General features: G+C 41.0%; 1 protein-coding gene across 1 annotated transcript; it reads right to left on the bottom strand.

Annotated features, from left to right (window-relative positions):
* Positions 1-5,156: 5,156 nt before the first annotated feature.
* On the bottom strand, positions 5,157-26,089 carry LOC114478821 (anion exchange protein 2-like). The gene is given in 21 exon segments (XM_028472102.1): positions 5,157-5,326; positions 8,013-8,146; positions 8,149-8,185; positions 11,636-11,805; positions 11,885-12,138; positions 12,274-12,422; positions 12,424-12,441; positions 12,518-12,607; positions 12,740-12,851; positions 12,853-12,947; positions 13,035-13,229; positions 15,725-15,873; positions 15,951-16,151; positions 17,193-17,253; positions 17,349-17,507; positions 17,583-17,767; positions 19,910-20,006; positions 20,092-20,176; positions 21,738-21,873; positions 24,190-24,352; positions 25,877-26,089. Coding segments are annotated over 21 exon segments (2,781 nt in total). The 3' UTR covers positions 5,157-5,248.
* Between the last annotated feature and the right edge of the window lie 786 nt (positions 26,090-26,875).

Here is a 26,875-nt window from a genome sequence, read left to right on the forward strand (position 1 = left end):
TTTGACAAATTATGATAAAAAAAAAAAATAATCATTATCCCTTGTCTTGACGAAAATGCAACTTAATTTTAGTCAAAATGTAATCATCAGGACTATTTCTGTTAGTCTACTATCAGTTAAGTAAATGACATTAATATTTTAGTTGACTAAATCTGTCACAGATACAGTTGACTAAAATATAAAGCATAGTTTATGCATTATGTAAAGATTTAATAACCGTTGCTCAACCTGATATATGATGGTATTAATGTTTGTAAACAACACAGACTGATTTGATGTGATCAATACGTTAGAGTTCTGATTGGATGAAACTCGGTCCAATAATTGAAGAACCAACTCAACATAACTGAGTTATGTCGATTAAAAATCAGTTTAATAAACATAAACCACCTTGGTGGAAGTAATAAAAAGCTAATGAAGTGTACACGGCAGAGGTTTTAATCCTGTCAATGATGTGATGATTATTATAAATAATTTAAATTTCTTTCTCCCACAGACTGAGTTTCTGTGGTCTCTCAGAGAGAAGCTGTGCAGCTCTGTCCTCAGTCCTCAGCTCTCAGTCCTCCAGTCTGAAACATCTGGACCTGAGTAACAACGATCTACAGGATTCAGGAGTGAAGCTGCTGTGTGAAGGGCTGAAGAGTCCTCACTGTAAACTGGACTCTCTCAGGTCAGTGGGATCACATGTTCCATCAACATTGTCCTGTTCCTCGTCTCCTCACTTGTTTCCTGAGTTGTGGATGTTTTTCTGAATCCAGTCTGTCAGGTTGTGTCATCACAAGAGTGGGCGGGGCTTCTCTGGCAGCAGCTTTGTGCTTCAACTCCTCCAGTATGAGAGAGCTGGACCTGAGCTACAACCATCCAGGAGACTCAGCAGTAAAGCTGCTCTCTCAGCGACTGCACAATCTGAGGTGAGACACATCACAGCAGCTGATCACATGTTCAAATCAATCCCCATCACATGTGGGCGCCGCAAATGGCTGCTACGGTGTGTTGATGTGTCTTCTTTTACTGCAACTACCAAGTCAAATTCCTGGTATTGTTCTAAACTGTACCTGGTCAATAAAGCTCTTCTGATTCTGATTTTGATGTGACAGAGAGCTGTATCAGAGGAATGTGATGAAGGTGTGAGAGGTGGGACACTAAAGGAGGAGGACTGGGACGGGTTGGAAAAGCAAAGCAGGGGTCTCATTTGCGTACATTTCTTTTTTAAACAACTATTAAACGAGAGCGCACGCTCGTCCCACGCCTGTTTAAGTTTTAAATCACAATCAACTTGAAAAATGTCGGACGTGAGAAAACACTTTGCTCCACCCATACTGGGCCTATAAAAGGTCCAGTGAATGCCCTTTATGAATATTCACAAATACAAATTTCAGGGTGGACCAAGGGGGAAAACGAGCAAATAAAACAAATTTCACTCAATAAGAGATGGAGGAATTAATTGTTGAGGTGGACATACGCATGAGAGAATAACATGGTAACACAGTGCGCATTACGATGGATAGAAAGGCAGATCATGTTGCGTTGCCTTAGAGCAACAGACTTTGACTGAGGTAAAAAAGAAATGGTCAGCCATAAAATCAGTGGAGAAAATATGTATCACTCTCCATCGGATGAACGTCTGTTCAACGGGTGGAGGAAAGAGTGCACCGGAGTTCAGTCTCACAGACCAAAAGCTGGAGGATCACTGGGCGACCCTCTGTGTTATATTGGAGGTGGGGGGGCACAGATACACTATATGCGCCAGAATTTCCTTGTTTGAGATAATAAAAATGAACAAGTAGTAAAACATCTTTGGAACATTACGTAATTCACAATATTTAATTTCAAGTAAAACCATATTTTTCATCAGTCCCAGGGTGTTTACTGTGAGTGAGGCCAGAGGCTCCGCAGCACTTTGTCCTTTGCACACTTTCTTTTCTTTTTCACACTCTGGGTATTTGGAAGCCATTGACAAAGTTTCAGGTTGAACAGGCACCACGCTCCACAAACACACATACAGACCTTTCTTGCTTTTATTATTAGAATAGATTATTTCATTATTTATAACTATTTAATTTTTATACTGTATCTTCTTTAACTAGATTTATATTTGACGAAGTGAAAGTATAGAATACAGTGTGTGGTGTTTTAATTTGAAAAAAAAATACTTTAAAATTACAAAAATGTAATTTTAATCAGAAATTTCTTTTTGATCATTTACTAGATGTTTTAGGTGACCCCATTTGAATTCTGGGGGACCCCATATGGGGTCACGACCTCAAGGTTCACAAACTCTGGGTTTTGAAGGACAGAGATAAGAAGGTAGTGAGCAGTGAGGAGAGGGTGATGAGAGAACTTTGAGGAGCTGATGAAAGAATGAGAGAGAAGATCAGAGGAGGTGAAAACAATCAGTGAGGATGAAGAGAGGAACACTTTAAAGGAGATGAAGAAGGTGAAGCTGTTGAAGACAAACCAGTAGAAACATGGAGAGCTTGATGGAGATGGCATCAGGTTTCTGAACAGCACTTTGGACTCTTTAGGTGTGTAAATCACTGCCTGTGTTTGCTCCTGCAGGGCGGACCATGGAGGAGAGCAGAGGATCAAAGCTGGTGCGTGCGTGCGTGCGTGCGTGCGTGCGTGCGTGCGTGCGGGGTGGATTGCTTCTAAATTAATGCGCATCAGTCTATCGAACTGGTGCGCATGAATTTAGAAGCGATCCACCCCCCATGCATACACATTTTAGTGTATGCACACCTACGCCACACCTGGATGTGCACCAAACAAACATAAATATATTCAATTCAATTCAACTTTATTTATAAAGCACAAAATACAACAAAGTCATCTCAAAGCGCTGAACAAAATACAAAGTCCATAGTAAAAAAGAAGAAAGAACCCAACAAGATCCACACGAACAAGCATTTAGCGACAGTGGGAAGAAAAAACTCCCTTTTTTATAGGAAGAAATATCTCCAGCGGAACCAGGTTCAGAGGCGGAGAACATCTGCTTCGACTGGTTGGGGTTAGTGAACAGAGGGACAAACAGAATAGGACAGAAGGATAGGTCCATCCAAGTGTTCCAGACTAGTTGAGCCGCGAACCATTGATCAGGAACTGCCATCTCCAGCATCAAGACACCTGAAAAAAGAAGAGAGAGCTGAGGGCGAGGAGAAGGCACAGACTGCAAGACAAAATAACAAAATATATAATATATAATATATATATATATATATATATGGGGTGGATATCAGTGTAAATGGTGTGAAGCAGTGTGAGCAGTATGATGGGTTATGCAACGAGGGACAGAAATGGGGAGTTGTCTTCAACCCAGCACAACTGTGTCCCTGGACAATCATTACAGTCCATTAGAGCTATGTGTAGATGGCGGATCGTGTTTGAATATAATGTTGGTGTTCTACTATATCATCTTAGTTCTATTTTTAGGTTTAGAGCTTTTTCTTTAAGATACACAGGAGCTTGATCATGTAGAGCTTTGTATGCTAACAGGAGTATTTTAAACTATATTCTAGATTTTACAGTCACACTTAGACGCAGGTGTGGCGTGAGTGAAGCTATCGCGATCAGGCGCACTTCACTATGTAGCACCTTTCTACGTGACATGTAAACACTTTTAGGCATCCAGACGTGCAGACGTATACACGCGTGCAGGTATGTAAGTGTGTGTGAGTTTTGAGTGTATAACGAACCACCATTTAGTCCGGTTACAGTCTGTGTCACGACACCCATCCATAGAGTGGTAGTGACTGTAGTGTTACGCTCTGAGTCAGCTCGTTGCTGTGATTGGACAGGAGACAACACTCAACACGCACACACACTTACTGACGTGTGCGCGTGTACACGCCTGGATGCCTAACAATTTTGGTTAGATGACACGCAGACGGTGCTATATAATGAAGCACACCTGATTGCTATAGTTTCACTCACGTCACACGTGCCACTACACCTAACTGCTTAAATTAGGTAAGTTTAGTGAAAGTTAGGCAGGCAGGTACGCATGAATTTAAGAGGTGATCCCCCATAGTGTGTGTGTGTTGTGTGTGTGTGTGTGTGTGTGTGTGTGTGTGGTGTGTGTGTGTGTGTGTGTGTGGTGTGTGTGTGTGGTGTGTGTGTGTGTGTGTGTGTGTGGTGTGTGTGTGTGTGTGTGTGTGTGTCATGAAGCTCTGAGTGAATGAACATGTCAGTGATACAGAGAGAATGAAGCATCACATGATCAACTGTTGTTTCTTTGTGTCTCATCAGATTTCTGTCACATTCACCTCGACACAAACTCCATCAACACAAACCTCAGACTGTCTGACAACAGCAGGACGGTGACACGTGTGGAGGAGAAGCAGCTTTATCCTGATCATAAGGACAGATTTGATTACTGCTGGCAGGTTCTGTGTAGTACTGGTCTGACTGGTCGCTATTACTGGGAGGTGGAGAGGAATGGAAATGTTTATATAGCAGTGAGTTACGGAAGAATCAGAAGGAAAGGAAACAGTAGTGATTGTGTGTTTGGACGTAATGATCAGTCCTGGAGTCTGAACTGCTTCAGTGGTTTTTACTCCTTCAGTCACAAAAACAAAGACACACGTATCTCTTCCTGTCGTTCCTCTGGTAGGGTAGGCGTGTATGTGGACTGTCCTGCTGGACGTCTGTCCTTTTATGAAGTTTCCTCTGACTCTCTGAGACACATCCACACTACCTGCACTTCCTTCACTGAGCCTCTGTATCCTGGGTTTATGTTTTGGTCTATTGATTCCTCAGTGTCTCTGAGTCCTCTGTGAGACAGACGTGTCTCTGTCTCTGAGGATTAAACTTGAACTAGGTCTGAAACTCTTGTCATTTAGTCCGGTTGGTTGTTGGCTGGTATTTTTTCATTGAATGTGTGAAATTATCAGTGATGTTTGATTAGTGAAGAACTCAGAAACCAGCTGCATCACAGCTGCCTTTTAAAGCTTCTACCAACAGGTCTACTGTAGATATGAGTAGATCTATGATATCATCTTTTTCTCTTTTTTGTTGTACTTAAATTAGTTGAATCGTGTTAGTCTATTGCACTGTAAGATGTTAGAACAAACGTAAGTCAGACTTCATTCTGGGATTAGAATAGTCACATACAGAGCCAGGTTCAAGTTTTTTCTACTTTATTGATCAGAAGTCCCTCTTTAGTTTTCCTTCATCTGCATCATGTGTTAAACCATACGATACAGTCACAATATTGAAGGAAGTTGCTGGGATGGCCACAAGCACGTCGCCATCACATGGGCATGCAGATGTGAGCGTGCTCATCCAGCTCCTCCTCCTCTATGTGGGGCTCTGCATCATCAGCATCCAGCTGCAGAAGCAAAGGTTAAAGGTCAGTCAGATAAAGAGAAGGAGGGTTTGCAACCCAACAACGAACTGAGGCTCCGCCCACAGAGCCTTTATGAAATCACATTGCCACGTTTACATAAGAGCTTTAATTACTCTTTAATTCAGAATAAAAGTGAAATACTCTTTAAACTGACCTTGTAAACACCTAATTCAGAATAAAAATGGTCATTCCGAATTAAAGTTTAAATCCAAATTAAGTGGCCATATTATTTTGATTTTAATTCCGAAAGGAACAATATCTCCGTCTTGTAAAAGTTTAATTCAACTGTGAAGTAATTCTGGCAATTCCCCCCATGCTCACCAGTGACGTGCCGTGACCACTAGGGTTGGGTAGGCACGTTGCAAATCGAGACCACCAATGACAATTTCATATGTTTCTGCTGTCAAGTGTTAATTCAATTCAAATCATTTTTATTTGTATAAAGCAATTTCCAACAAAGTCATCTCAATGCGCTTATCAATATATAAAATTCATAAAAGAAAAAAAACCCAATAAGATCCACATGAACAAGTGTTTAGCCATCTAACAAAATCAACATCATAAACACCATTAAAGAAACATAAACAATTATTTAATATAGCCTCCATACTCTCCAACAAGAAATATCTCATGACACGACAGCACAACTGTTGTTTGTGTTGGAAACACAGAAACACGGAGAAAATGACAACTTAGAACAGCCTCAGTGAGGAGCATCCACAAAGCCAATCCTTCCTTTTGTCCATTCACTGTGAAAAGTATGAAACATGTTCTGACCTTACCTTTGCTGAAGATCTGGTAGCTCAGGTGTTGGTCTCCATCTTTTAAAAGCTGTCGTTTTTCCTCAAAACAAAGTTTCTCTATCATCTCTAGCGCTGTCACCCGCCCACTAGTTAAAGAACGTAGCAGCAGCAGTCACATGTCATCTATTCACTAATGTGCTGTGAACTTACGTATAGCATTTAGCATAGCGCAGTTACGTGCAAAGGCCGCTCTCTATGCTGCCTTTACGTGTAAATTGATGTCACATTGGGGACCTGACTGTGCATGCGCAAACACGTAAACTCACGCAATGAGAACGGAGGCAGAAGAGCGACGTGCCTTTGGGAGGGGGCGCGGCCTCCCTCTGCCTTACAGCAGAGCAAAAAAAAAAAAAAAAAAAAAGACTGCAGCTGTTCCAGGAAACAGCGCTGTTTAGTAATTTGGGCTATGAAACGCACAAAATGCGGACACTTTCAAACTTATAGGTACTGTAGGCTATTGGAAATGGAAAAATAAATAATTTATAATTAAAAAAAAAAAATTATAATTAAATAATCAAAATATCAATTCACCCTTGGGTAGGCACTGCCTACCTTGCCTACCCTGACGGCACGTCACTGATGCTCACCCAGTCACGAAGATGCGCTGTTGACGACATAATCCAAGATGGCCTCCCGGACCCGACCCGGTACAATTTTTTTGATAAGAGCCTTATGCTGCATTCACACCGAAACGTATCTTATGTGTCGTAGGATCAAACCAATTTCCAACAAAGTCATCTCAATGCGCTTATCAAAATATAAAATTCATAATAAGAAAGAAAAAACCCAACAAGATCCACATGAAAAAGAATTTAGCCATCTTACAAAATCAACATCGAAAACACCATTAAAGAAACATAAACAATTATTTATTATAGCCTCCATACTCTCCCAACAAGATATATCTCATGACACGGCAGCACATCCGTTGTTTGTGTTGGAAACACAGAAACACGGAGAAAATAACAACAACAACTCAGAACAGCCTCAGTGAGGAGCATCCACAAAGCCATACCTACCTTTCACTGTAGAAAGTACCAACAATGTTCTAATCTTACCTTTGTTGAAGCTCTGGTAGCTCAGGTGTTGGTCTCCCAATCTTTTTAAAGCTGTTGTTTTTCCTCAAAAAAAAGGTTTCTTTATCGTCTCAAGTGCTGTCATCTTGCCTGTAGTGTTATCCCGCCCACTAGCTAGAGAACGTAGCAGCAGCAGTCATGTGATATCAATTCACTAATGTACTGTGAACTTACGTATAGCATTTAGCATAGCGCGGTTACGTTACGATGTAAATGATTGTCATCTTGGGGACCTGACTGCGCATGCACAAACACGTAAAAACGCACTATGAGAACAGAGGCAGAGCAGCAATGTGCCTTTGGGGGGGGCGTGGCCTTCCTCTGCCTTTCAGCGGAGTGAGACTGTGCAGCTGTTCCAGGAAATAGCGCTGTTTAGTAATTTGGGCTATGAAATGCCGAAATGCGGACACTTTCAAACTTATAGGTACTGTAGGCTATTGGAAATGGAAAAATAAATAATTTATAATTAAAACAAATAATAAAATATCAATTCACCCTTGGGTAGGCACTGCCTACCTTGCCTACCCTGATGGCACGTCACTGCAGACGTGACACGTTCGCCTCCGATCCAATCAAAACCTTCCCAACCCCCAGACCTAAAGACGAATTGAATAAAGCCAAATAAATGTTTTCCATGTAAACCTCAATTCGGAATGACTATTTCCATGTAAACATGAAGCGGAACACTTTAATTCAGAATAATTTCATTCAAAATAATTCATTCCAAATTTAAAAAAATGTCATGTAACTGTGGGCATTGATATGTGACGTGCTGATTCAAACACTCACAGTTTGAAGCTCTTGTTGGGTGAAGATCCAGGGCAGCAGCAGCATCCTCACAGGAATGGTTAACAGTAACACAAAGGGGAACGCCAACGCTGCTGCCGTAGCCATGACGCCGCCCAGAATAGACAGGCACACCCCTGTACGATGGTGAACAGGTGCATCCTCAAGGTGCGCACCTGTAAGAGCGAGGGAGTGATCACAGCATGGCCATAAACACGTGATTATATCTAATCACATTTAATTAATTAATTTATTTATTCTTTTTATTTAAGTAGGGACAGTATCAATGACCATTCAAGAAAAATGTAAATATGTCAGATTATAGCCATAGGCTGATTTCCATCTGTTGTTGTTAGACAGGCTGATGTAAGAAATGTCACACTTAACAATAAAACAAGGTGAGACACAAAACATTAAATGAAAGGATTACATACAGGACAAGGAACCAGTCTTTAGCTTTAACTCCAAGTTAAAGGCTTTTATTTTTATGTGAAAAAAAAAAAAAAAATTTCTGCTGATTTTAATGTTCTTTTTGATTTTTTAACTGTTAAATGTTTTCGGTAAAGCACATTGACTCAACTTGTGTATGAAATGCACTATACAATTAAATTTGCCTTGCCTTGATCTGAGGGTCACATGATCAACATTCATCATTCGAATAAAGATCAATCAGAGGGTTTGTGTTTATTTCTGTTGTAATTTTGTCCATTTTTGATGTTGCTTTGTCAGTGTTTGGAGTTGTTGAGTGTTTTTGTTCCTATTTTGTGTTTATGTTGTTGCTTTGTGTATTTTCTGTAATTGATGATGATGTTCTGTGTTTTTTCTGTCATTGTGTGGCTTTTTCGGAGTAATTTTGTGCATTTGTAGGCACTGCCTAAATTCAGAGCGAGGGTTGGGCCGACAGTTGCCCACATTTGTGTCACAGCAGGCTTTACTGTTTGAAGTCACATAGAAATTACTTCTCCAGTCAAGAAAAGCAATAAAGAGTTTGTTGTTCTCTATCTCAGTGGTTTAGCCCTTCAGCTACAGTCTTGCCTTATTATACCACATTTTGTAAAAAGTCAGCTACAAACGGGTGAGTTTGATTTTTCCGCAATAATTTGTCATAAGGGGGAAATTTCTCTTCCTGATAATCCTGGCTCCTCCTACCCAATAAGAATGCGAGCTCCTCCCTCTCAAACTACCTCACAGGTAAAACTAACAGTGTTTTAATAACACTGGTAGAATATACGTTATACTTTATTGTCATATACGAAGTCAGTGCCTGTAGGAAGTATGTATTGCTATAGAAAAGTGGGAGGTTCAGTAGCTTTTTCATGGATGGTTAAATGAGGTTGGGTTGGAAGGTGAGACGTCAGGGACTTTAGGTTTGTTGTGAAATGTGTAGAGTGATAACTATTGTGTTTTCATATATGTTGGCTTTTAGCAAGGACACTGTAGGGAGTTGAACCCCATCTATTCCAGTTCCAGTTTGTTGTCCTCGCAGATCCGGATCTCCTCAGACCAGAACAGACTCAGTCCGGACTCGTTTAGTGTCATTAATCTACAACAGTCAGTTTAGATGCACACGGAATTTGTAAAGCATTTATGAAACAATTTATTAACGGTATCATTGCAGTCCAAACAAATCCAACGTCGCACACCCTTGAACCTTAGAAAGTCTGTCTCCCACTGTGAAATGCAAATACAATCAAAAAGAAGCTATCGGCTAATGTTTACATGCTAAGTTTTCAAACTCTGGGCTCCGACACCCGGCGGTGAATTGTCACCTCCAGAACACTAACCAAAGGTCCCACAGGACTGTGGAAAAACACCAGCTCTCTGTTTTTCCTCCAAAATGAGAACAAAGAAACTGTTAGTAGGTTTGAAAAGTCACAAAAGAAAACATTATTGGAATGGTTCCTGCAGAAATTGAAATCGCAAATATTGTCGGTCCTATACCCAACATAATGCTATTTTAAATGTTTCAGCATTTAAAAAGTGCTTAAAACACCAACAGAAAACATCACAATGTTAGTATTAAGGTATTTACTGTCCACCATATAGTAAGGAAAATAAGAACATGATGTTTAAAAACAATATTTTACCAAAAAATTTACAACTGATTTCTTAAGCAATACTTTGTTACTTCCTAGTAATGTTTGGTATCAAAGTGTCCCATAATACATGATATATCAATATATGATGTTGAAAAGATGATTTGAATTATGCTGAATTAATTATTATTGTTTGTGTTATGCTTAGAACCCCTCTGTTTGTCTTTCATCACACACACTCCAGACACACCCACAGGCTGAAAGCAGAGACACTGCCCAATCACTGACATGATCAACCAAAACACCTCATCCAATAGACGTCTCTCAGGTTTTGTTTAAAAAGACGCACTGCTCACAAAACTTCAGTTTTGGGACGCTGGCATTTCATGCTCAACAACACGTTTCCTCATTTTTCCAGTTTTTTCATTTCATTTTTGTTTTATTTGTAGTTGCGTAGATTTTTAAGAAACAGCTTAAGACGCAAAACAGCGTGCCTCAAAGCCGACCTACCAACATCTGAACCGCGGACCAAACCACGGTCCTCTCTCTCCTCGTCTGAAACCTGCTGCGATCAACCCAGAAGGGGTTGTGGATCCGTCAATAGGAACCCTACCGTTTAACAAAACAGAACTCAACGGCGGCACGCCAGCTACTGCTACGACGAACTTTGTTCCTGCAAACCCAGAACGTCTCTAGGTCCAACCAGAACTTCGCCTCAAGGTATGGACCAGCGAACATGGAACCAGCAGAACACAATTTAACCACATTTTACTCCATAAACATTTGTTTGTTCTCCTGTCTATGTCTCCCTACATGTTTAATGAGCTCATTTTGTATTTTTATGCTTTGATTTTATATTTTATTCGAATATGCATAGTTACCTCTTTATACCATATTTAGTAGACTAGCTTTCTTTAGAATAACGTTTTGACTTATTATGTATAATCCTCATTCTTATTTGACTAGAAATGTATTTTATCATGATTTAATTATCCCATTTTAATTGATATTTTGACTTTGTTAATTGTTTAATTTTGAATAAAAGTTTAAATGTAATCTTTTGTTCCTCTTTATTAAAACTGTGTATTAAGGTATACATGTTGCTGTACGAATCTTATTTCGCTGGTTTCAAATTAATGGGTTTAGTCTAAAGCTTAGACCTATTTCTCCTGTTTAAAGGAGTGGCACCCCGGCATCCTTTGAGCTAATATTAATAATCATAATTAATATTCTAATTCATACAACCCATTATTAATAAATCCTTATTCCTACAGCTACATACACGAAATGTGTTCTCTGCATTTAACCCCTCCCCGAGGAGCAGTGGGCAGCCACGATGTAGCACCCAGGGAGCATTTAGAGTTAATATAAGGAACTGATCAACATTTCACAGTCATGGACCAGGGAGATTCAAACCAGTGAGCCTATGATTACAATCCTGCTTCCTTAACCACGAGTCCCTTTATCCACAGATAATATATTTACATTCAGTATATAGATAATCCAAAGCTCAGCGTGAGTGCTCACAATCAGTTTTCAAAAGCATGTTCCAGTTTTTTGGTGACATGTTTGCGAGGACACAGGGCTGACCTTCTGGACGTAGCTGCTTTCAGGGTGGTATTTTGGTGGCATCAGTAACAGTTGCAGTCGCTCTGTGAGTTGGATCCCATTGAGCGACATAACACCCATGTAGAGGAAGATCCCAAACAACACAGCCAGAGGGATTTGACGCAGAGCCTCTCCGAACACAATCGACAGACCTGCAGACCGGAGCAGGTACAGAATCATGTCAGACATGCAGAAACAGAATTAATACTCAGTCGTTGGTGGTCATCGCACCTACAAAAACAGCTACCAGGAACCCAGTCACCCTCTGCTCCTTGACCTCCAGGATCCCTGGCTTTTCTCCAGGTGTGTTCGGTTTAGTCATGACAGTCAAAGCGTTAGTATGAGTAACAGAGCGAACAGTGGCAGCAGACAACCAGGGTAAGCCAAAAAAGGCCGATATTCCCCCCACCAACACAATGATGAGGAGGTCCACATGGAAGCCCGTTCCCTTCACCAGCATCCGCTCCTTCTTACTGACTATCAGCCTGAAGGACACAAAGACAACCAACACACAAGATCTCTGGAGGGGATTCGTACGAGCAAATGTAAAAACACATTTTAAACACAACAATCAAAGCTAAGAGTCCAAATACTGAAGGTAGAAGAAATAGATGATGTACGCTGTGATCTGGGACTCCATAAAGATGAGGATGAAGACCAGGATGGCTGGAAGCACGCTCGCTCCCATCATCCACATAGGAAACTCCCCGTTTGATCCCAGTGGGGAAATGACCCATCCCCGTTTCTCTGGACTGGACACAGAGAATCCAACTCGGAACATTTAGCTTCTGTCAGTCAGAAAAAAACAACAGTTATCTAAAAGTTCTTGATTGTTCCTGTGCTTTTTAAAAGTACCACTCTCACCTGGGTGTAGGTGTCCTCCACGCTGTAATCAACCATCACCATGATGAAGATGGCAATGGGAACCCCAAAGTCCCCAATGAGTCTCCGAAGCTAAAACACCAACACAAGGATTAGGATCAAAAGACATTCAAAGGAAAACCTTAAAAGTGAGCTTTGTGTGAGTGTGTGAATATAAAAATACTATATTCATATCATGTCAGACTTGTTAAACTCATATGCCACCAACCTTCCCGGGAAGAAGGAACTGTTCTTTAACTTGCGAAGGTAGAAGGCAATCAAATATGTTCCTGCCATAAGTACTAATGAGAGCAGAGCTGTGTTTGGCTCTCCACTATTCAACTTCCAAAATCGTTGAATTTCCAGTATAGTTGGAGTCAAATGGAAACAATGTGTTGTTTCCATGGCTTTGAAGTGGATGCTCCCGAAATATCTACAAAAAAGCAACAGAACTGGAATTACATAAAGCATCTACACAGGTTTCTATGTTTGATTTAAAAAAAAATCTCTTTGAATATACCTTGACCAGTTTGGCAAATGTCTCATAGATGAAGATGAGAGAAATGAGGAAAGAGAAGATCTCCTGAGTGAAGCGAGAGACAAAACGGACCAGAATGCTTCCCTCTAATGCCACAGTGAGAAGCACAATGAGCACCAGCCAGAACCCGATCCACAGTCGACCCGTCAGATAGTCAATACCGTTGACTTTACAAAACTAGAAAGAACAAGAGAAAATGTAGATGTAGGAATATATATATATATATTTTTTTATTTTTTATTTTTGTTAAAGCTAATAATATTTATATTGTTGAAACTCTGGCAAAAACACAAAAGCCACAACGGAGGAAAAAAAAAATCCATGGAAGTTAGGATCGAGTTTGGTCATTTTTACAAACATACTTGCAATTGCTGCAAGTATTCATTCAGTTCTAACTTTCAGTTTGACTTTTCTCCAAGGATTTTTTGTTTTTTTTTTGCCTCTGTTAACTTTTCCCTTTCTTCATTGATTTTTCCTTCCTTTGTGGCTTTTGTGTTGTGGCGTAAAAATAATTTGTAACTTGAAAAAACAATATAGGAAGTTTGTTATTTTTTCTCCATCCTGCACTGGATCAGTATATCCTGATATCTCTGATAGCTTCACCTAACCAAACATTCTTTGTCACAGAGCAGTTGTTTACGAAGCAGGATATAAACACATTCACTAACCCAGGTGATTTCAGCCTGGCTATGTGCGCTACCCGTTCACAAGAAATGGGCGTAGATTGCAGCGTCAGACCAATCACACTCACAGAAAAACTGTGCAGAACAACTTACGTCACAATTGAGGAAACAATTCTTTAAAATTATGAAGAATTAAAATCTATAATTTAGACCAAAACAACACTGTTGCTGTCAGGCCCTCTGCCTCCTCCTCTTAGGCTGCAGGCTCTCTCCCACTGTGTGTGTGCTTAATTACAGGAGTGACTTCAGCTGTGCAGGAGTTGAGCTGCAGCTACAACCAATCACCACTCTCCACAGCTATAAGAACCGGTCGTCAGCTCCACCTCCTTGCCAGATCGTAGACTCAGTTTCCTCTTGCTCAGTCAGATCCTGCCTTCCCTCCACTCCTGCACCAGCCTGGCTCAGCCACACGGACAACTCTGTGAACTACCTGCCTTGCCTGCCTCTTTGTCAGCTTACAGACCCGCCCTGGATCCCCTGTTCTCTCCACGCACCAGCCTGCCTCTGTCAGCTCTCATCCGGACTCTTCACCTGCAAACAACTAACGAATAGTACTGAAAATAAACATTTTCATTGCATTCATCACCAGTCTCAGTCTCCGTCTCTGCAATTGGGTTCACTACTGGATACAAGCCAGAAAAAACAGGAATAGTGATGATCCCTGTCACTTATTTTAACTCAGATAAAGACATAGTTTGGGGCCTCACAGATCAACGAATCCAAGGTATTTCTTCTGAAAAATGGGATTATCTCAAAAACAAATCTAAGGTTGAAATTTCTGGGCTACATCAGTGCTGACGCAGAGGATTTAGAATCTGTTTCTATTTGTGGTTTTGCCACAACTTATTTTAAAAGGCCTCACGTCATCGCTAACAATACGAGGTTAGTCTGCAATGTTCAAAGTTACATTTCTGATATTTAAAAAGTGTTTTTACTTCATTCTGTAAGAATCTGTACACTGATTCTATGAGTGTGGTCAGAATGATGGAACCTGAATGTTTGTGTAGAATTATTATAGAGGAACTGGACTTAGTATGTGTAAACACACACAGCATTGTTAAAAGGAGTCAACGCAAGGTCCTAGAAGATATGATTCTTGGAGTAGTAAGCAAAGATGAAAACAAAGGTCACTGGAAGCACCCCCATCATGCTGTTGGTTATCACATGACCAGCAAATGGTGAAGAGTGTGGGGGTCAAAACCCCACCCCTGGACTCTGAAGTGTAGGTGGAAAGCACCAGAAGAACAAAGGAGTCAGATATCGTGTGATGTATTTTGCATCCAGAGCAGTCTGCTGTGAAGGAAGCAGAGAACCTCGATCAAGCTCTTAGCTTTACATGTATCAGGGTTATTGATTATGTTCATACAGCTAGTCATCTATTTAGGTGATGGAAGAATAAAGTGACTGATGTCCAGGTCATTGGAAACACCAGCATTTAAAGTTTTACATTGACAATTCTTACCAAGATTTCTCTTTTTTCTTTGCCAAAAAAGGAAGACAGTGATTTCCTTGATGCCATTTTTGTTCTGGTTTATTTGCAGTGTTCCCTGTGATGTGAGGTCACTCCACAAGACATTGAATTTGGGCAGTATTCCAGTGTTTCCAGGAAGTTTAAGCACAACTTTCAATCTTTGAAAACACATCTTTGGGGTCACGCTGACATCAGTAGTGAATGTAAACAACTTTTGGTTTACAGTTGAATTAATGTAACAATGATTTTAGAACAATTTAATTATTTAGTAAATATTAATTAAATCAATTGCGTTAAATAAACATACTTAATTTCAAAGAACTTAATTAAATTAGACTTAAATAATTCAGTTTAGTTGGTCCAACTAACTCATTTTTTCATAGAGAATGATCTGTTGTATCCATTAATAATCAAGGAAAGTAGAAACGAGATCTAATGAGAGCAAATATGTCAACATTCTATAGATGACTGATTTCTTTACAGAGAATTCCCTAAAGGACGTGTGAAAAAACTCTCACCATGTAAAAAGCTTCTTCAAATACCAGCAACGGTCCAGAGAAACCGATCACCAGCAGCGGCTGAGCTCCCAACAAGCTAAACACAATCCCTTGCAATGCTGTGGCAACGATTAACTCAGACACACCAATCAGGCCGTCCGTTTTCTCACCTGAACCACAAGGCAGAAATAAAAGATCACCTATCATCTCAGCAGCCTTAAACTCCTGCAGCGAATATTCAACTCACCCAGTAGACCACCGAAGGTAATCGCAGGAGAGAGTGCGGCGAAATAGATGAAAATAGTGGCAGCTAAGCACTGGAAATTCAGAGCATCTTTAATGTCGCTGAGGTACTGAGGGTATCGCCTTGTTACGTCTTTGATCAACCCTCCAAACAGGACCCAGTGCGTCGCAGGGTTTTCATCACAGGGTTTGGGATCTGAAGGATCTGGAAAAAGATCAAAAAACTGATGGCACAATATACTGCAGTTATTTTATAAATTTATCTGCACCTTGAATCCTGGTAAAGGCTCTAATGTTCAATCCGTCATTTCATTGGCACATGTGCAAGCTTTAATCAGTCAAAGTTCGCAACCATCCACGGTCCCATGATTTACATTGTGCCTGAAGCTTTTTTCGTTCATAAAACACCCATGCCCAGCGAACATTAAGAACTGCACTGACGCTATTTCAGCACTCGGAAAGTGGAAACAGGAGAAATGTGATGTTCACGGCTGCAATTTCACTACATTAAGATGTATCTGTAATCCACCGCTTATATTGCATCCATTTCTGACCAAAACACAATGAGAAACACATTGTACACATGTATGTTGATGTGTTGTTATGGATAATTCCAACTTGAGATTGGTTTATAAGTTCAATTTCCAATGTACATACAAGATCTATCATAGTTTAGAGGTCAACACATTGTTGTGACACATTTATGTGTATGTGTTAAGGTTTTGTTTATTCAGACAAGCTTTTTCAGGAAATTGTATCTCCTGACATGTTTTGACTGTCAACTGCCAGTCTTCCTCAGAGGTGATTGTTTTAATGTATCCCATTCCCTATGAGTTCTCTCATAAGGAGAGCATTAAAGCATCTTGACATGATTCAAGATTGGCTTACGGTTAAATGTGCATGTTTTAGTCTTTGCGTGAGTTAATGTACATACAGTACACAACAGGCTCTGTCACTTAACACCACTTATCCGTTGTAAAAGATCCCAAAGGGCTGTTAAGAGTTTTCTAAAACAGCTGGATGATATATTCATTTTTAGCAGCGGATATTTGCTCTTACCTTCAAGAAATAATTGGAAAATTCTGGCCCCAAGCTGCATAGCAAAGTGCTACTAGCTCCTCCTTTTACTAGCCAGAAACTGTCAACCCTAAACCCATCAATACTCCGTACATCTTAAGTGTCTGTAGTTGTTACCTTTTTGATCCCATCCTTCCTGTATTGAATGTATTGTGGCATTGTGATGGACTTTGAGAAATGGTCTCAATCCCTACAGATGAACACTCTTTGATACACCATGATAGAACAGTCTGCAAAAGCACAGACATGATAACGGACAGACCTTTGTCTTTCTGGATGTCGGTCTGTCTCTGCAGCTGATTAATGCTCTGCTCCTCCCTCCCACTTGTTGAGCGTGGCCCCTTTGAAGGAAGATGCGGACTTGTAGCAGCCTGTCTGCATTGACATCAGATGGTGGACGAATTAGGCTGTCTTCCAGGAAATGATTGACGGCTGTCATTAGGTCCTCTCCATCTTTAACCTGGCATACTGTCCCATAAAATTCCTGAATGATGAGACATTGGCTGCAGGTTTAACATGCTATGTTGCTATGGGTCGTTCTATTTATTCATTGTATTACCTTGTCTGACATGAGCATGGACATATACCAACCAAACTGGTGGTAGTCCACATTGGCAGTGGGTGGGCCCAGCAGGACTAACAAAAACCTAACAGGGACAGAAACCTCGAGGAAAGAGTCCAGCACAATGGCCTCCTGTAGCCGCACAAATGCCAGGAAAGGCTTCTCCAAGAAGTCCATGCTGCCTGCACACACAACAGGAGAGTCACTGGACCTTTCAAAGGGAAGGAGTAGCTCACAGAATTTCTATAAAGTGACCATGACAATAAAATACAACACTTTCCCCTTGGAATGAAAGACCTTTGGGAAAAAAAACTACAAAAAAATTCAGCAAAGATAGCATAGTTGCATCCATCCATCCATTTTCATACCCGCTATTCCCATTTAACAGGGTCGCGGGGTGTCTGCCGGTGGGCAGGGGTTACACCTGGACAGGGCGCCAGTCCATCAACAGGGCAACACAGACAGACAACCACTCATTCACTCCTATGGGCAATTTAGAGACTCCAATCAACCTTACGGTCATGTTTTTGGATTGTGGGAGGAAGCCGGAGTTAGCCCACGCAGCACGGGGAGAACATGCAAACTCCACACAGAAAGGACCCAAGTCCACCCCAGGGCTTGAACCCAGGACCTTCTTGCTGTGAGGCGGACGTGCTAAACACTAAGCCACCGTGCGCCTCGCATAGTTTTCAACCTATACAAATTAGTCTTATATAGTTGCCATTACCAGTGAGTACTGGCATAAGATTTTTCTACCCTTGTTTTTTTTTTTTTTTGTTATTTTTTTAAGGTTAAGAGAAAAAAAAAATTCTGGTAACCCTTTATATTAGGGAATACCTATTAACCATTAATTAGTTGCTTATTAGCACAAGTAATATATTGTCTCTTAATTAGTCATTATTAAGTACTTATTAATGCCTTAGTCTCACAGTCCAAACAGGGTTAAAGTTAACCTTAACCCTATCTTTATTAAGATCATAATTCATATATAACAACTTCCTTACTTACTGCTAATAAGTAATAATTCTCAGGTTATTGAGGGAAAACTCTGAGTTAAAGGCTTACTGGTTGTATAATAAGGCCATGCAGAATAAGGCATTAATAAGAACTTAATATGACTAATTAATAGTCAATATGTTACTAATTTGCATGCTAATAAGCAACTGGTTAATAGGTGTTCCCAATATAAAGTGTTACCATAATTCTCCAAAGCCACAGAAGTCAGTGGTTGAAGTCTGTGTGGAAACCAGTCGTAGACAGGTGTTGTGACAAAATCCGTTACCTGACAAAAAGGTGTCTCCAGTGGCTGATGTCCACAATTATTCACCAGAGCCACCGTTTTGTCCCGTCACGGATTTTATCACAACACCTGTCTACGACTTGAACATAATAGCGGCCACCAAGCAGTTTTTTCTCCTGCTGCTGCTCTACAAGTACATTTAAATAAAATAAACCTTTTGTTTTTTATTTGATCTTTGATAGTGCTTGAAATAAAAATTCAATATATGGTTACCCTTTAATACCACCAATTACAGATCAATACTTTTTTTTGCCATTTGTGTGGTATGTTCATCTTTTATTGTCCGAGTGGCCATGTTTTCACCAACTCAAGCTTATAAAAGTGTAATAATAATAATATATTTCATTCATAGGCGCCTTTGAAAACACTCGAGGACATCGTACAAACAGATAAAATAAATAGTGAAAAATACAAGTTAGAAATATGTAACAGTTAAAAGGGGAAATCTACATAGTAACAGTCACAATGAGTGCGTTTGCTTGAAAAGGTGGGTTTTGAGCTGTGATTTAAAAATGGTCAATGTTTCAGATGTCCGGTGGGGGGGAATTCCAAAGGCGGGGGGCAGAGTGGCTGAAGGCTCTGGACCCCATGGTGGGAGGAGGATCTAAGTCACGCTGGGTGTGTTTATGTGGAGGAGTTCAGTCAGGTATGAAGGGGTGAGCTTATGGAGGGCTTTAGGATTTTAGAGGAAAGGTAGAGCTGGGTGTCGTCTGCATAGCAATGATGTTTACAGAATATATGGCCGTGGGGGAGGAGATAAATGATGAAGTGAGGACAGAATCCTGGGTGACACCGGAGAAGATGGGGATGACTTAGATGTAAATGTTTTTAACTGAATGAACTGAGTACGGCAGAAAAGATATGATAAGAGAGAAAGATGTAGAGTATCATTCCATGGATTCTACGGTTGGAGTACAGGTGAGGCTGGCTGGCAGATGAGTGTGCATATAGAGGCGTGATTGTGTCAGTGAGCACACTTGGTGTGAAATGATCTGAAATTAAACAGTAAGTGTTTGTTGCGTACCCACGAGGATCACGCTCGCCTCAGCTCGTCCTGGAATCTTCTCCAGCAGCTTCAGTCTTGGTTTAGTTCTGACTTTGCAGGAGGTGGAAGCTTCCTTCTGTACGGCATAAATATATTCACCATACCACAGCAAGCATTTAGGTATTTATCCACAGGTTGTGTTAGTATTTGTGTTTGTTCACCTTTTCTGTCTCACAGTTGGCCTTTAAATGGGCTGCAGAGATGTTCCTACTGAAGACGCTGGGATCTTTGTCATCGCTGAGGTAACTATGAACAGAGCAACAGAGCGGAAAGTAATGGATTACAAGTACTCACGTTACTGTAATTTAATTGCTTTTATGCTTTTACTTGTACTTTTTGGATTATATTTCTAAATCAGTAATTTCACTTGTACTTAAAGCTGCAGTATGTACAACTGTGAGGCAGTCCACGCTCCCCCTTCCCCTCCTGAACGAAACTCTTGCGTGCAAGCGCACACTGTGGAACTCTTTGCAACTGTTTTCTCAATAGAGACTAGTAACAAATGTTGGAACTTTATCTTGTGTTATTGGAGCGTTTTCTGATGTTTTAGAGACATGAAATCACTCACTGCTGTGGGGACAGTAAGAGGGTCACAGCTCACAGCCGTTCCTCAAACACAAGCAGCCGAGCAGCAGCCAATTTCAGCTGATCAGAACAGACACTCCGTCCTAACTGCAGATCAATTGGGTCTGTTCTTTTCACCTTAGATACATTTTAATAAGCTATTTATTCCGTCCGTTATCACTCTCTCTCTGACTCAGGGCGGACTGCGCTGACTGAAAGCGGATTGCTCGCAGTTTGCTACACACACCGACACCGTCCGCCCCTCATGATCACGTTTTTGCTTTTATTCTGTTGCTTCTCCACCTCTGTCTGCCTTTTTCTTCTTGGTTTACTGTGTAACCACTGTGCCAAAAGCCGCATTAGAAGATAAGCTATGGTACTGTCACTACTCTCAGATCGGGAACGTGCATCGAGTTTTGAAGAGCAGCTTGAGCAGCCAATAGTAATGCTTAAAATGGCTCAAGGACTCGCCCTGTTGGTAGAATGATCTCTGATTGGCTGAAGTCCTGCATTTCTAAAGCTAATTTACAGAGCCAGGAGAAGAAGAAGAGAGTCACTGTTCACTCAGAACACTTTGGATTACAATATACACTGCAATATAATAAGATGATTATGGATTTTTGACTAAATAAACCAAAAAAAACTTACAAACTGCAGCTTTAGGTACTTTCTAAAAAAAAAAAAGTAAAGTAATTTCTACACCCAACTGTTACTGAATAAATACTTTTTTGTTTTGAAATGATCAACAAACATTGTGAAACCACAAAAAAAATGTAATGATCAGACAACAATAAAATGATCCATATTGTTGTTAGTCAATCTATTTCTGATCATTCCCATCTACTTCCTTGGGTTCAGGTTGTGGTTTCTACCTTTTTATGTTGTGACCCACATGAAACAGTTTTAAAGTTCATAAATGTATCTATACTTAGAGCCTGAGAATGTCATTATTTTTTATTGAATTCATTGGTGAATTTTATTAAAAACATAATTGTTTACAAGATGTTTACTGTATGTTAGGGAACCGTACCAAGATTTATTACCAATAACAAATGTGGGCGGTGAAAGTAACTAGTAAATTTGACTTTGAGTACTATTTAATTGATCTACTTTTTACTTGTACTTGAGTACAATTTGAATCAAGTAACAGTACTTCTACTTGAATAGTAGCATATATCAGCACTCTTTACACGTGTTAGTGAGAGTCATTAAACTGAAGAGGATTGATGGCGTTGGGTGGTACCTGTGTTGGAGCATCAGAGCCCTCAGCACCAGTTTCTGGTCTTCAACGCTGATCTGACCTGAGATCAGCATCTGCTCCACCATGTGCTGAGCAACACCGTTCATAGTCCTCTGTCCCACATCCAGGAGCACCAGCCCTGAAATCACAGCAACACATCCTCAGCGTCACAACCATCATCATATCACATCAAATCCCATTATATCACGTCACATGTAATGATCACCTTACAGCTAGCAGGCAATTTTTTTGAATCGTTGTACTCAGCTCCAGCTCAAACTGTACTTCACACTGTACGGACCGACACTCTGACACAATCTGTATGCTCAAACTGTACGTCAATACACGACACGTCGGGGGGTTGTTTCCGGAAATGCAACGTAAGAAGAAGAACTCTTAAGCGTCGCCATTAAAACAGAAGAAGAAGAAGAAGAAGAACCTGGAAGTGGAGAGACACTCGCAAATCTCAGCAAAAAGAGCTTCAAAAAAGAAAAGGGGGCAATGCAACAGACCAGGAACTGATTAAACAGACAGTACAGTCCGTCAATTTTACAGTGTTCCTTTACCAGTGACCTACAGTCAGGTAGGCAGTGCCTACCCAAGGGTGAATTGATATTTTGATTATTTGCTTTAATTATAATATAATTATAAATGATTTATTTTTACATTTCCAATAGCCTACAGTACCTATAAGTTTGAATGTGTCAGCATTTTGTGCGTTTCATAGGCTATATGACTAAACATTGCTATTTCCTGGTACGGCAGAGACGCTGCACAGTCTCACTCCGCTGTAAGGCAGGAGGAGGCCACACCCTCTCAGAAAAGCACATTGCTGCACTGCCTCCGTTCCCATAGCGTGTTTTTTGATGTGTCAGTTCCCCAATATGAAAACCATTTACTTCAAAAGGCAGCTCTCTACGCTGCCTTTGGACATAACCATGTTATGCTAAATGCAATATTTACGTTCACAGTGCATTAGTGAATTGATACAGTGTGGCCGCTGCTACGTTCTCTAGCTAGTGGGCGGGATAACACTACAGGAAGGATGACAACGCTAGAGGAAAAATGAAAGGTTTTAAAAGATGGGAGACCAACACCTGAGCTACCAGACCTTCAGCAAATTCAGAAAATTCTACAGTGAATGGTACTAAAGGAAGGATTTGCTTTGTGGATGCACCTCACTGAGGCTGTTCTGAGTTGTTCTTGTTTCTTTAATGGTGTTTTACGATGTTGATTTTGTTTGATTAACACTGCCAGTCGAAAACATATGAAATTGTCATTGATGTCGACATTGGTGGTCTCAATTGTAACGCCCTGCTACCAAACCTAGTGCTCACGGCATGTCACTGGTTCCTACAGTGTTCGCAAATGTGCAGTGTGAGAGTTTGAGGTAAGATGGTCCGTGGCTCTGCTTCAACAGTGTGATATCCTCATGAGGAGAGACCAGGATTTCAAACATGTTTGATTTACTTACGACTATACGATTGATGATCGGGAGCTGGTCATGAGGTGTTAATCGCTTCTTATGACACCACGTATACTACACCACGTATACTACATCATGTATACTACACCACGTATACTACACCACGTATACGACACCATGTATACTACACCACGTATACTACACCACGTATACTACACCATGTATACTACACCACGTATACGACACCATGTATACTACACCATGTATACTACACCGTGTATACTACACCACGTATACTACACCATGTATACTACACCACATATACTACACCGTGTATACTACACCACGTATACTACACCATGTATACTACACCACGTATACGACACCATGTATACTACACCGTGTATACTACACCACGTATACTACATCATGTATACTACACCACGTATACGACACCATGTATACTACACCACGTATACTACACCACGTATACTACACCATGTATACTACACCACGTATACTACACCATGTATACTACACCACGTATACTACACCACGTATACTACACCATGTATACTACACCACGTATACTACATCATGTATACTACACCACGTATACTACATCATTTATACTACACCACGTATACTACATCATTTATACTACACCACGTATACTACACCACGTATACTACACCGTGTATACTACACCACGTATACTACACCGTGTATACTACACCACGTATACTACATCATGTATACTACACCACGTATACTACACCGTGTATACTACACCGTGTATACTACACCACGTATACTACATCATGTATACTACACCACGTATACTACATCATGTATACTACACCACGTATACTACACAATGCATGACACACGATTTAGCCGAGACTCAGCTCAAATGGGCCAAAAATCGCACAGTGTATGCCCGCCTTTAAACCTTATTGCATCTGATTACATCACGTCTTTTCAGATCACGCACACATTTTCTCATCCTTCCAACAGCTCTAGCCTCACCGTGGCTGATGATGTTTTGCAGCTCCAGCAGAGAGTGGGAGCACAGAGAGGGAACAGGACATTTCTCTTGCTCTTGCTCCTCCCCTATGATCCAGTGAGCTGCTTCCCTCCACTGCAGCTCCTGATGGCTGTCCATCATCAGCTCTTTGAGCTGCACAAACACCTGAGGCACAGAACATCACATCAAAGATACACAAAGTCTTCACAGTGCTCCGTCAGGAGGTCAGGAGTCCTCGCTCGTATTCACATTGGTTTGGATGGGCCCTTACTGCTTTTTAAACCAGCTTCCTCACTTTGGCTATGAACCCCCTGTTATTGCAGTAAGACATTTTGATTGATGAGTTTGCTCGTTGTTTACTTGATATCTATCCATCTATCCATCTTCTACCCAGAGCTAAATTTGGGCCAGAGCAAGATCCGACACCTCCCAGATTTAGACCGGCACTTATTTGATTGGATCCATTACCTCATTTTTTTTGTAATTTTTTTTTAAGCCAATAAATGAAGCTAAGCCTGAACTAAAGACATCCAAGGTTGTTTCTGTGAAAATCATGGAAAAGAGCAGTAGCACAGCAGCAGTTAGCGTAGCGAGTATCAGAACCTGTAGCAATGATGCTAAAGCAGGAGAACCTGCCTCCAACAGATAGGACACAGGAGGAGAACTATCCAGGGGACACGAGGAGGACTCAGTGAAAGAGAGAATAGAAGGAGACAACGGGGAAAGTTCTGGTATAGACATAAGACAGAGGCTCATTTCTATGTCAAGATGAGCTGCTACTCTAGGTTTATGAAAGACAAGGCAGACCTCAGCTGTGAAATATGTATAAAAGTTGTGAAGATACAAAGTTCTCTATGGCAGTTTTTTTGGCTGTTTTGACAAATAAAAGGTACGTACATGATTTATTGTCATTTTCTGCTGTACTGCTGATTCATTAGAGGAGTTATGACCTTAATGGTGTATTTGTGGGTTTTTGTATTCTGAAAGTTTAGTGACCTTTGTGATGAGAGTGGCTAAATTAGCGCTGATTTTTCTCTGTCCTCGGTGCTGAAACATGGCAGATTTGTCAGTTGTAGTTCAGAGTCAGAATCGGATGCTCCGTAATGGGAGATTGCCCGTGCTTCTTTAACGCTGATTCATCATTCATTTATTTAACATTTAGGTTCATTGGTTGTTTGTGTTCAGTTAGCAAAACGCACTTTAAAAAATTTTATTCTGTGACATTTTTGTCTCTCCCTTCCTGCCGGAACAACACCCGGCGTTTGTTCCGGGACCTAATGATTTACAAATTAAGCACTGCTTCTACTGCTTTTCCACGGTCAGGTCATGAGGGCAGCATCCTGAGCAGGGAGGCCAAGACTTCCCTCTGGTCTGCCAGTTTTTCCAGTTCTCCCCAGGGGATCCCAAGGCGTTCCCAGACCAGCCAAGAGACATAGTCCCTCCAGCATGTCCTGGGTCTTCCTCTGGGACTCTTTCCAGAGGGATGTGCCCTAAACACCTCACCACCTCATCTGGATCTTCTCAATGCGGAGGAGCAGCGGGAGAACTAAGGGAGAACCCAGCCACCCTATGAAGCAAACTAATTTCAGCCACTTGTTCTCACCATCTTGTTCTTTGGGTCATGACCCAAAGCTCATGACCATAGGTGAGGTTAGGAACCAAGATCTACCTGTAAATTGAGAGCTTCACCACAAAGGATCGGTGCGGACTCTGCATCACCACAGATGCCGCACCAATCGGCCTTTCGATCTCTCGCTCTATTCTTCCCTCACTCCCAAACAAGACCCCAGGATACTTGAATTCCTCCATTTGGGGAAGGATCTCATCCACAACCCGAAGAGGGCACTCCACCTTTTTCTGGTCAAGAACCATGAACTCAAATTTGGAGGTGCTGATTCTCATCCCGGTTGTGAACCATCCAGTGAGAGCTGAATGTCACGGACTGATGGATCCATAGGACCACGTCATCTGCAAAAAGCAGTGAGCCAATCCAGAGTCTACCAAACCGGACACCCTCAACGCCCTGGCTGTGCCTAGAATTCATGTCCATAGAACAGACTCGGTAACAAGGGGCAGCCCTGGTGGAGTCCAACACTCACTAGATACAAGTTTGACTTCCTGCCGGCAATGCGGACCAAGCTCTAAGACTGGCCATAAAGGGAACGGACGGACCTGTATCAGGGGGTCTGATACCCTATATTCCATGAGAACCCCCTACAGGTGGATGGACATGGTCTAATGCTTTCTTCAAGTCCACAAAGCATATGTGGACAGGTTGAACAAACCCTCAAAATCTTCACATTCACAAATCCATTGAAACTTCACAATATTTGCAGGGCTCACAGTTTTCTCTAATTCATAAGATTAGAGATAAAATTAGCCATTCCCTGCCTTCACCTGGGCCTGCTGTACCATTAAATGTAAATAGGCCTAACCTAAACTGTTTCACACATATAGGACTTCAGGAACTTAACTCTATTATTTCATCCTCCAAACCATCGACCTGCCTTTCAGATCCGATCCCAACTAAGCTGTTTAAAGAAGTTGTTCCCCTGGTCTGTCCATCTTTGTTGGAGACAATAAATATATCCCTATCAATAGGCTATGTGCCACAGTCCTTTAAAGTAGCTGTAATCAAACCCCTTCACAAAAAACCTACTCTTGATTCCAGCACTTTAGCAAACTACA

Source organism: Gouania willdenowi, chromosome 17 (genome assembly GCF_900634775.1).
Source record: "Gouania willdenowi chromosome 17, fGouWil2.1, whole genome shotgun sequence".
Lineage (NCBI taxonomy): Eukaryota > Metazoa > Chordata > Actinopteri > Blenniiformes > Gobiesocidae > Gouania > Gouania willdenowi.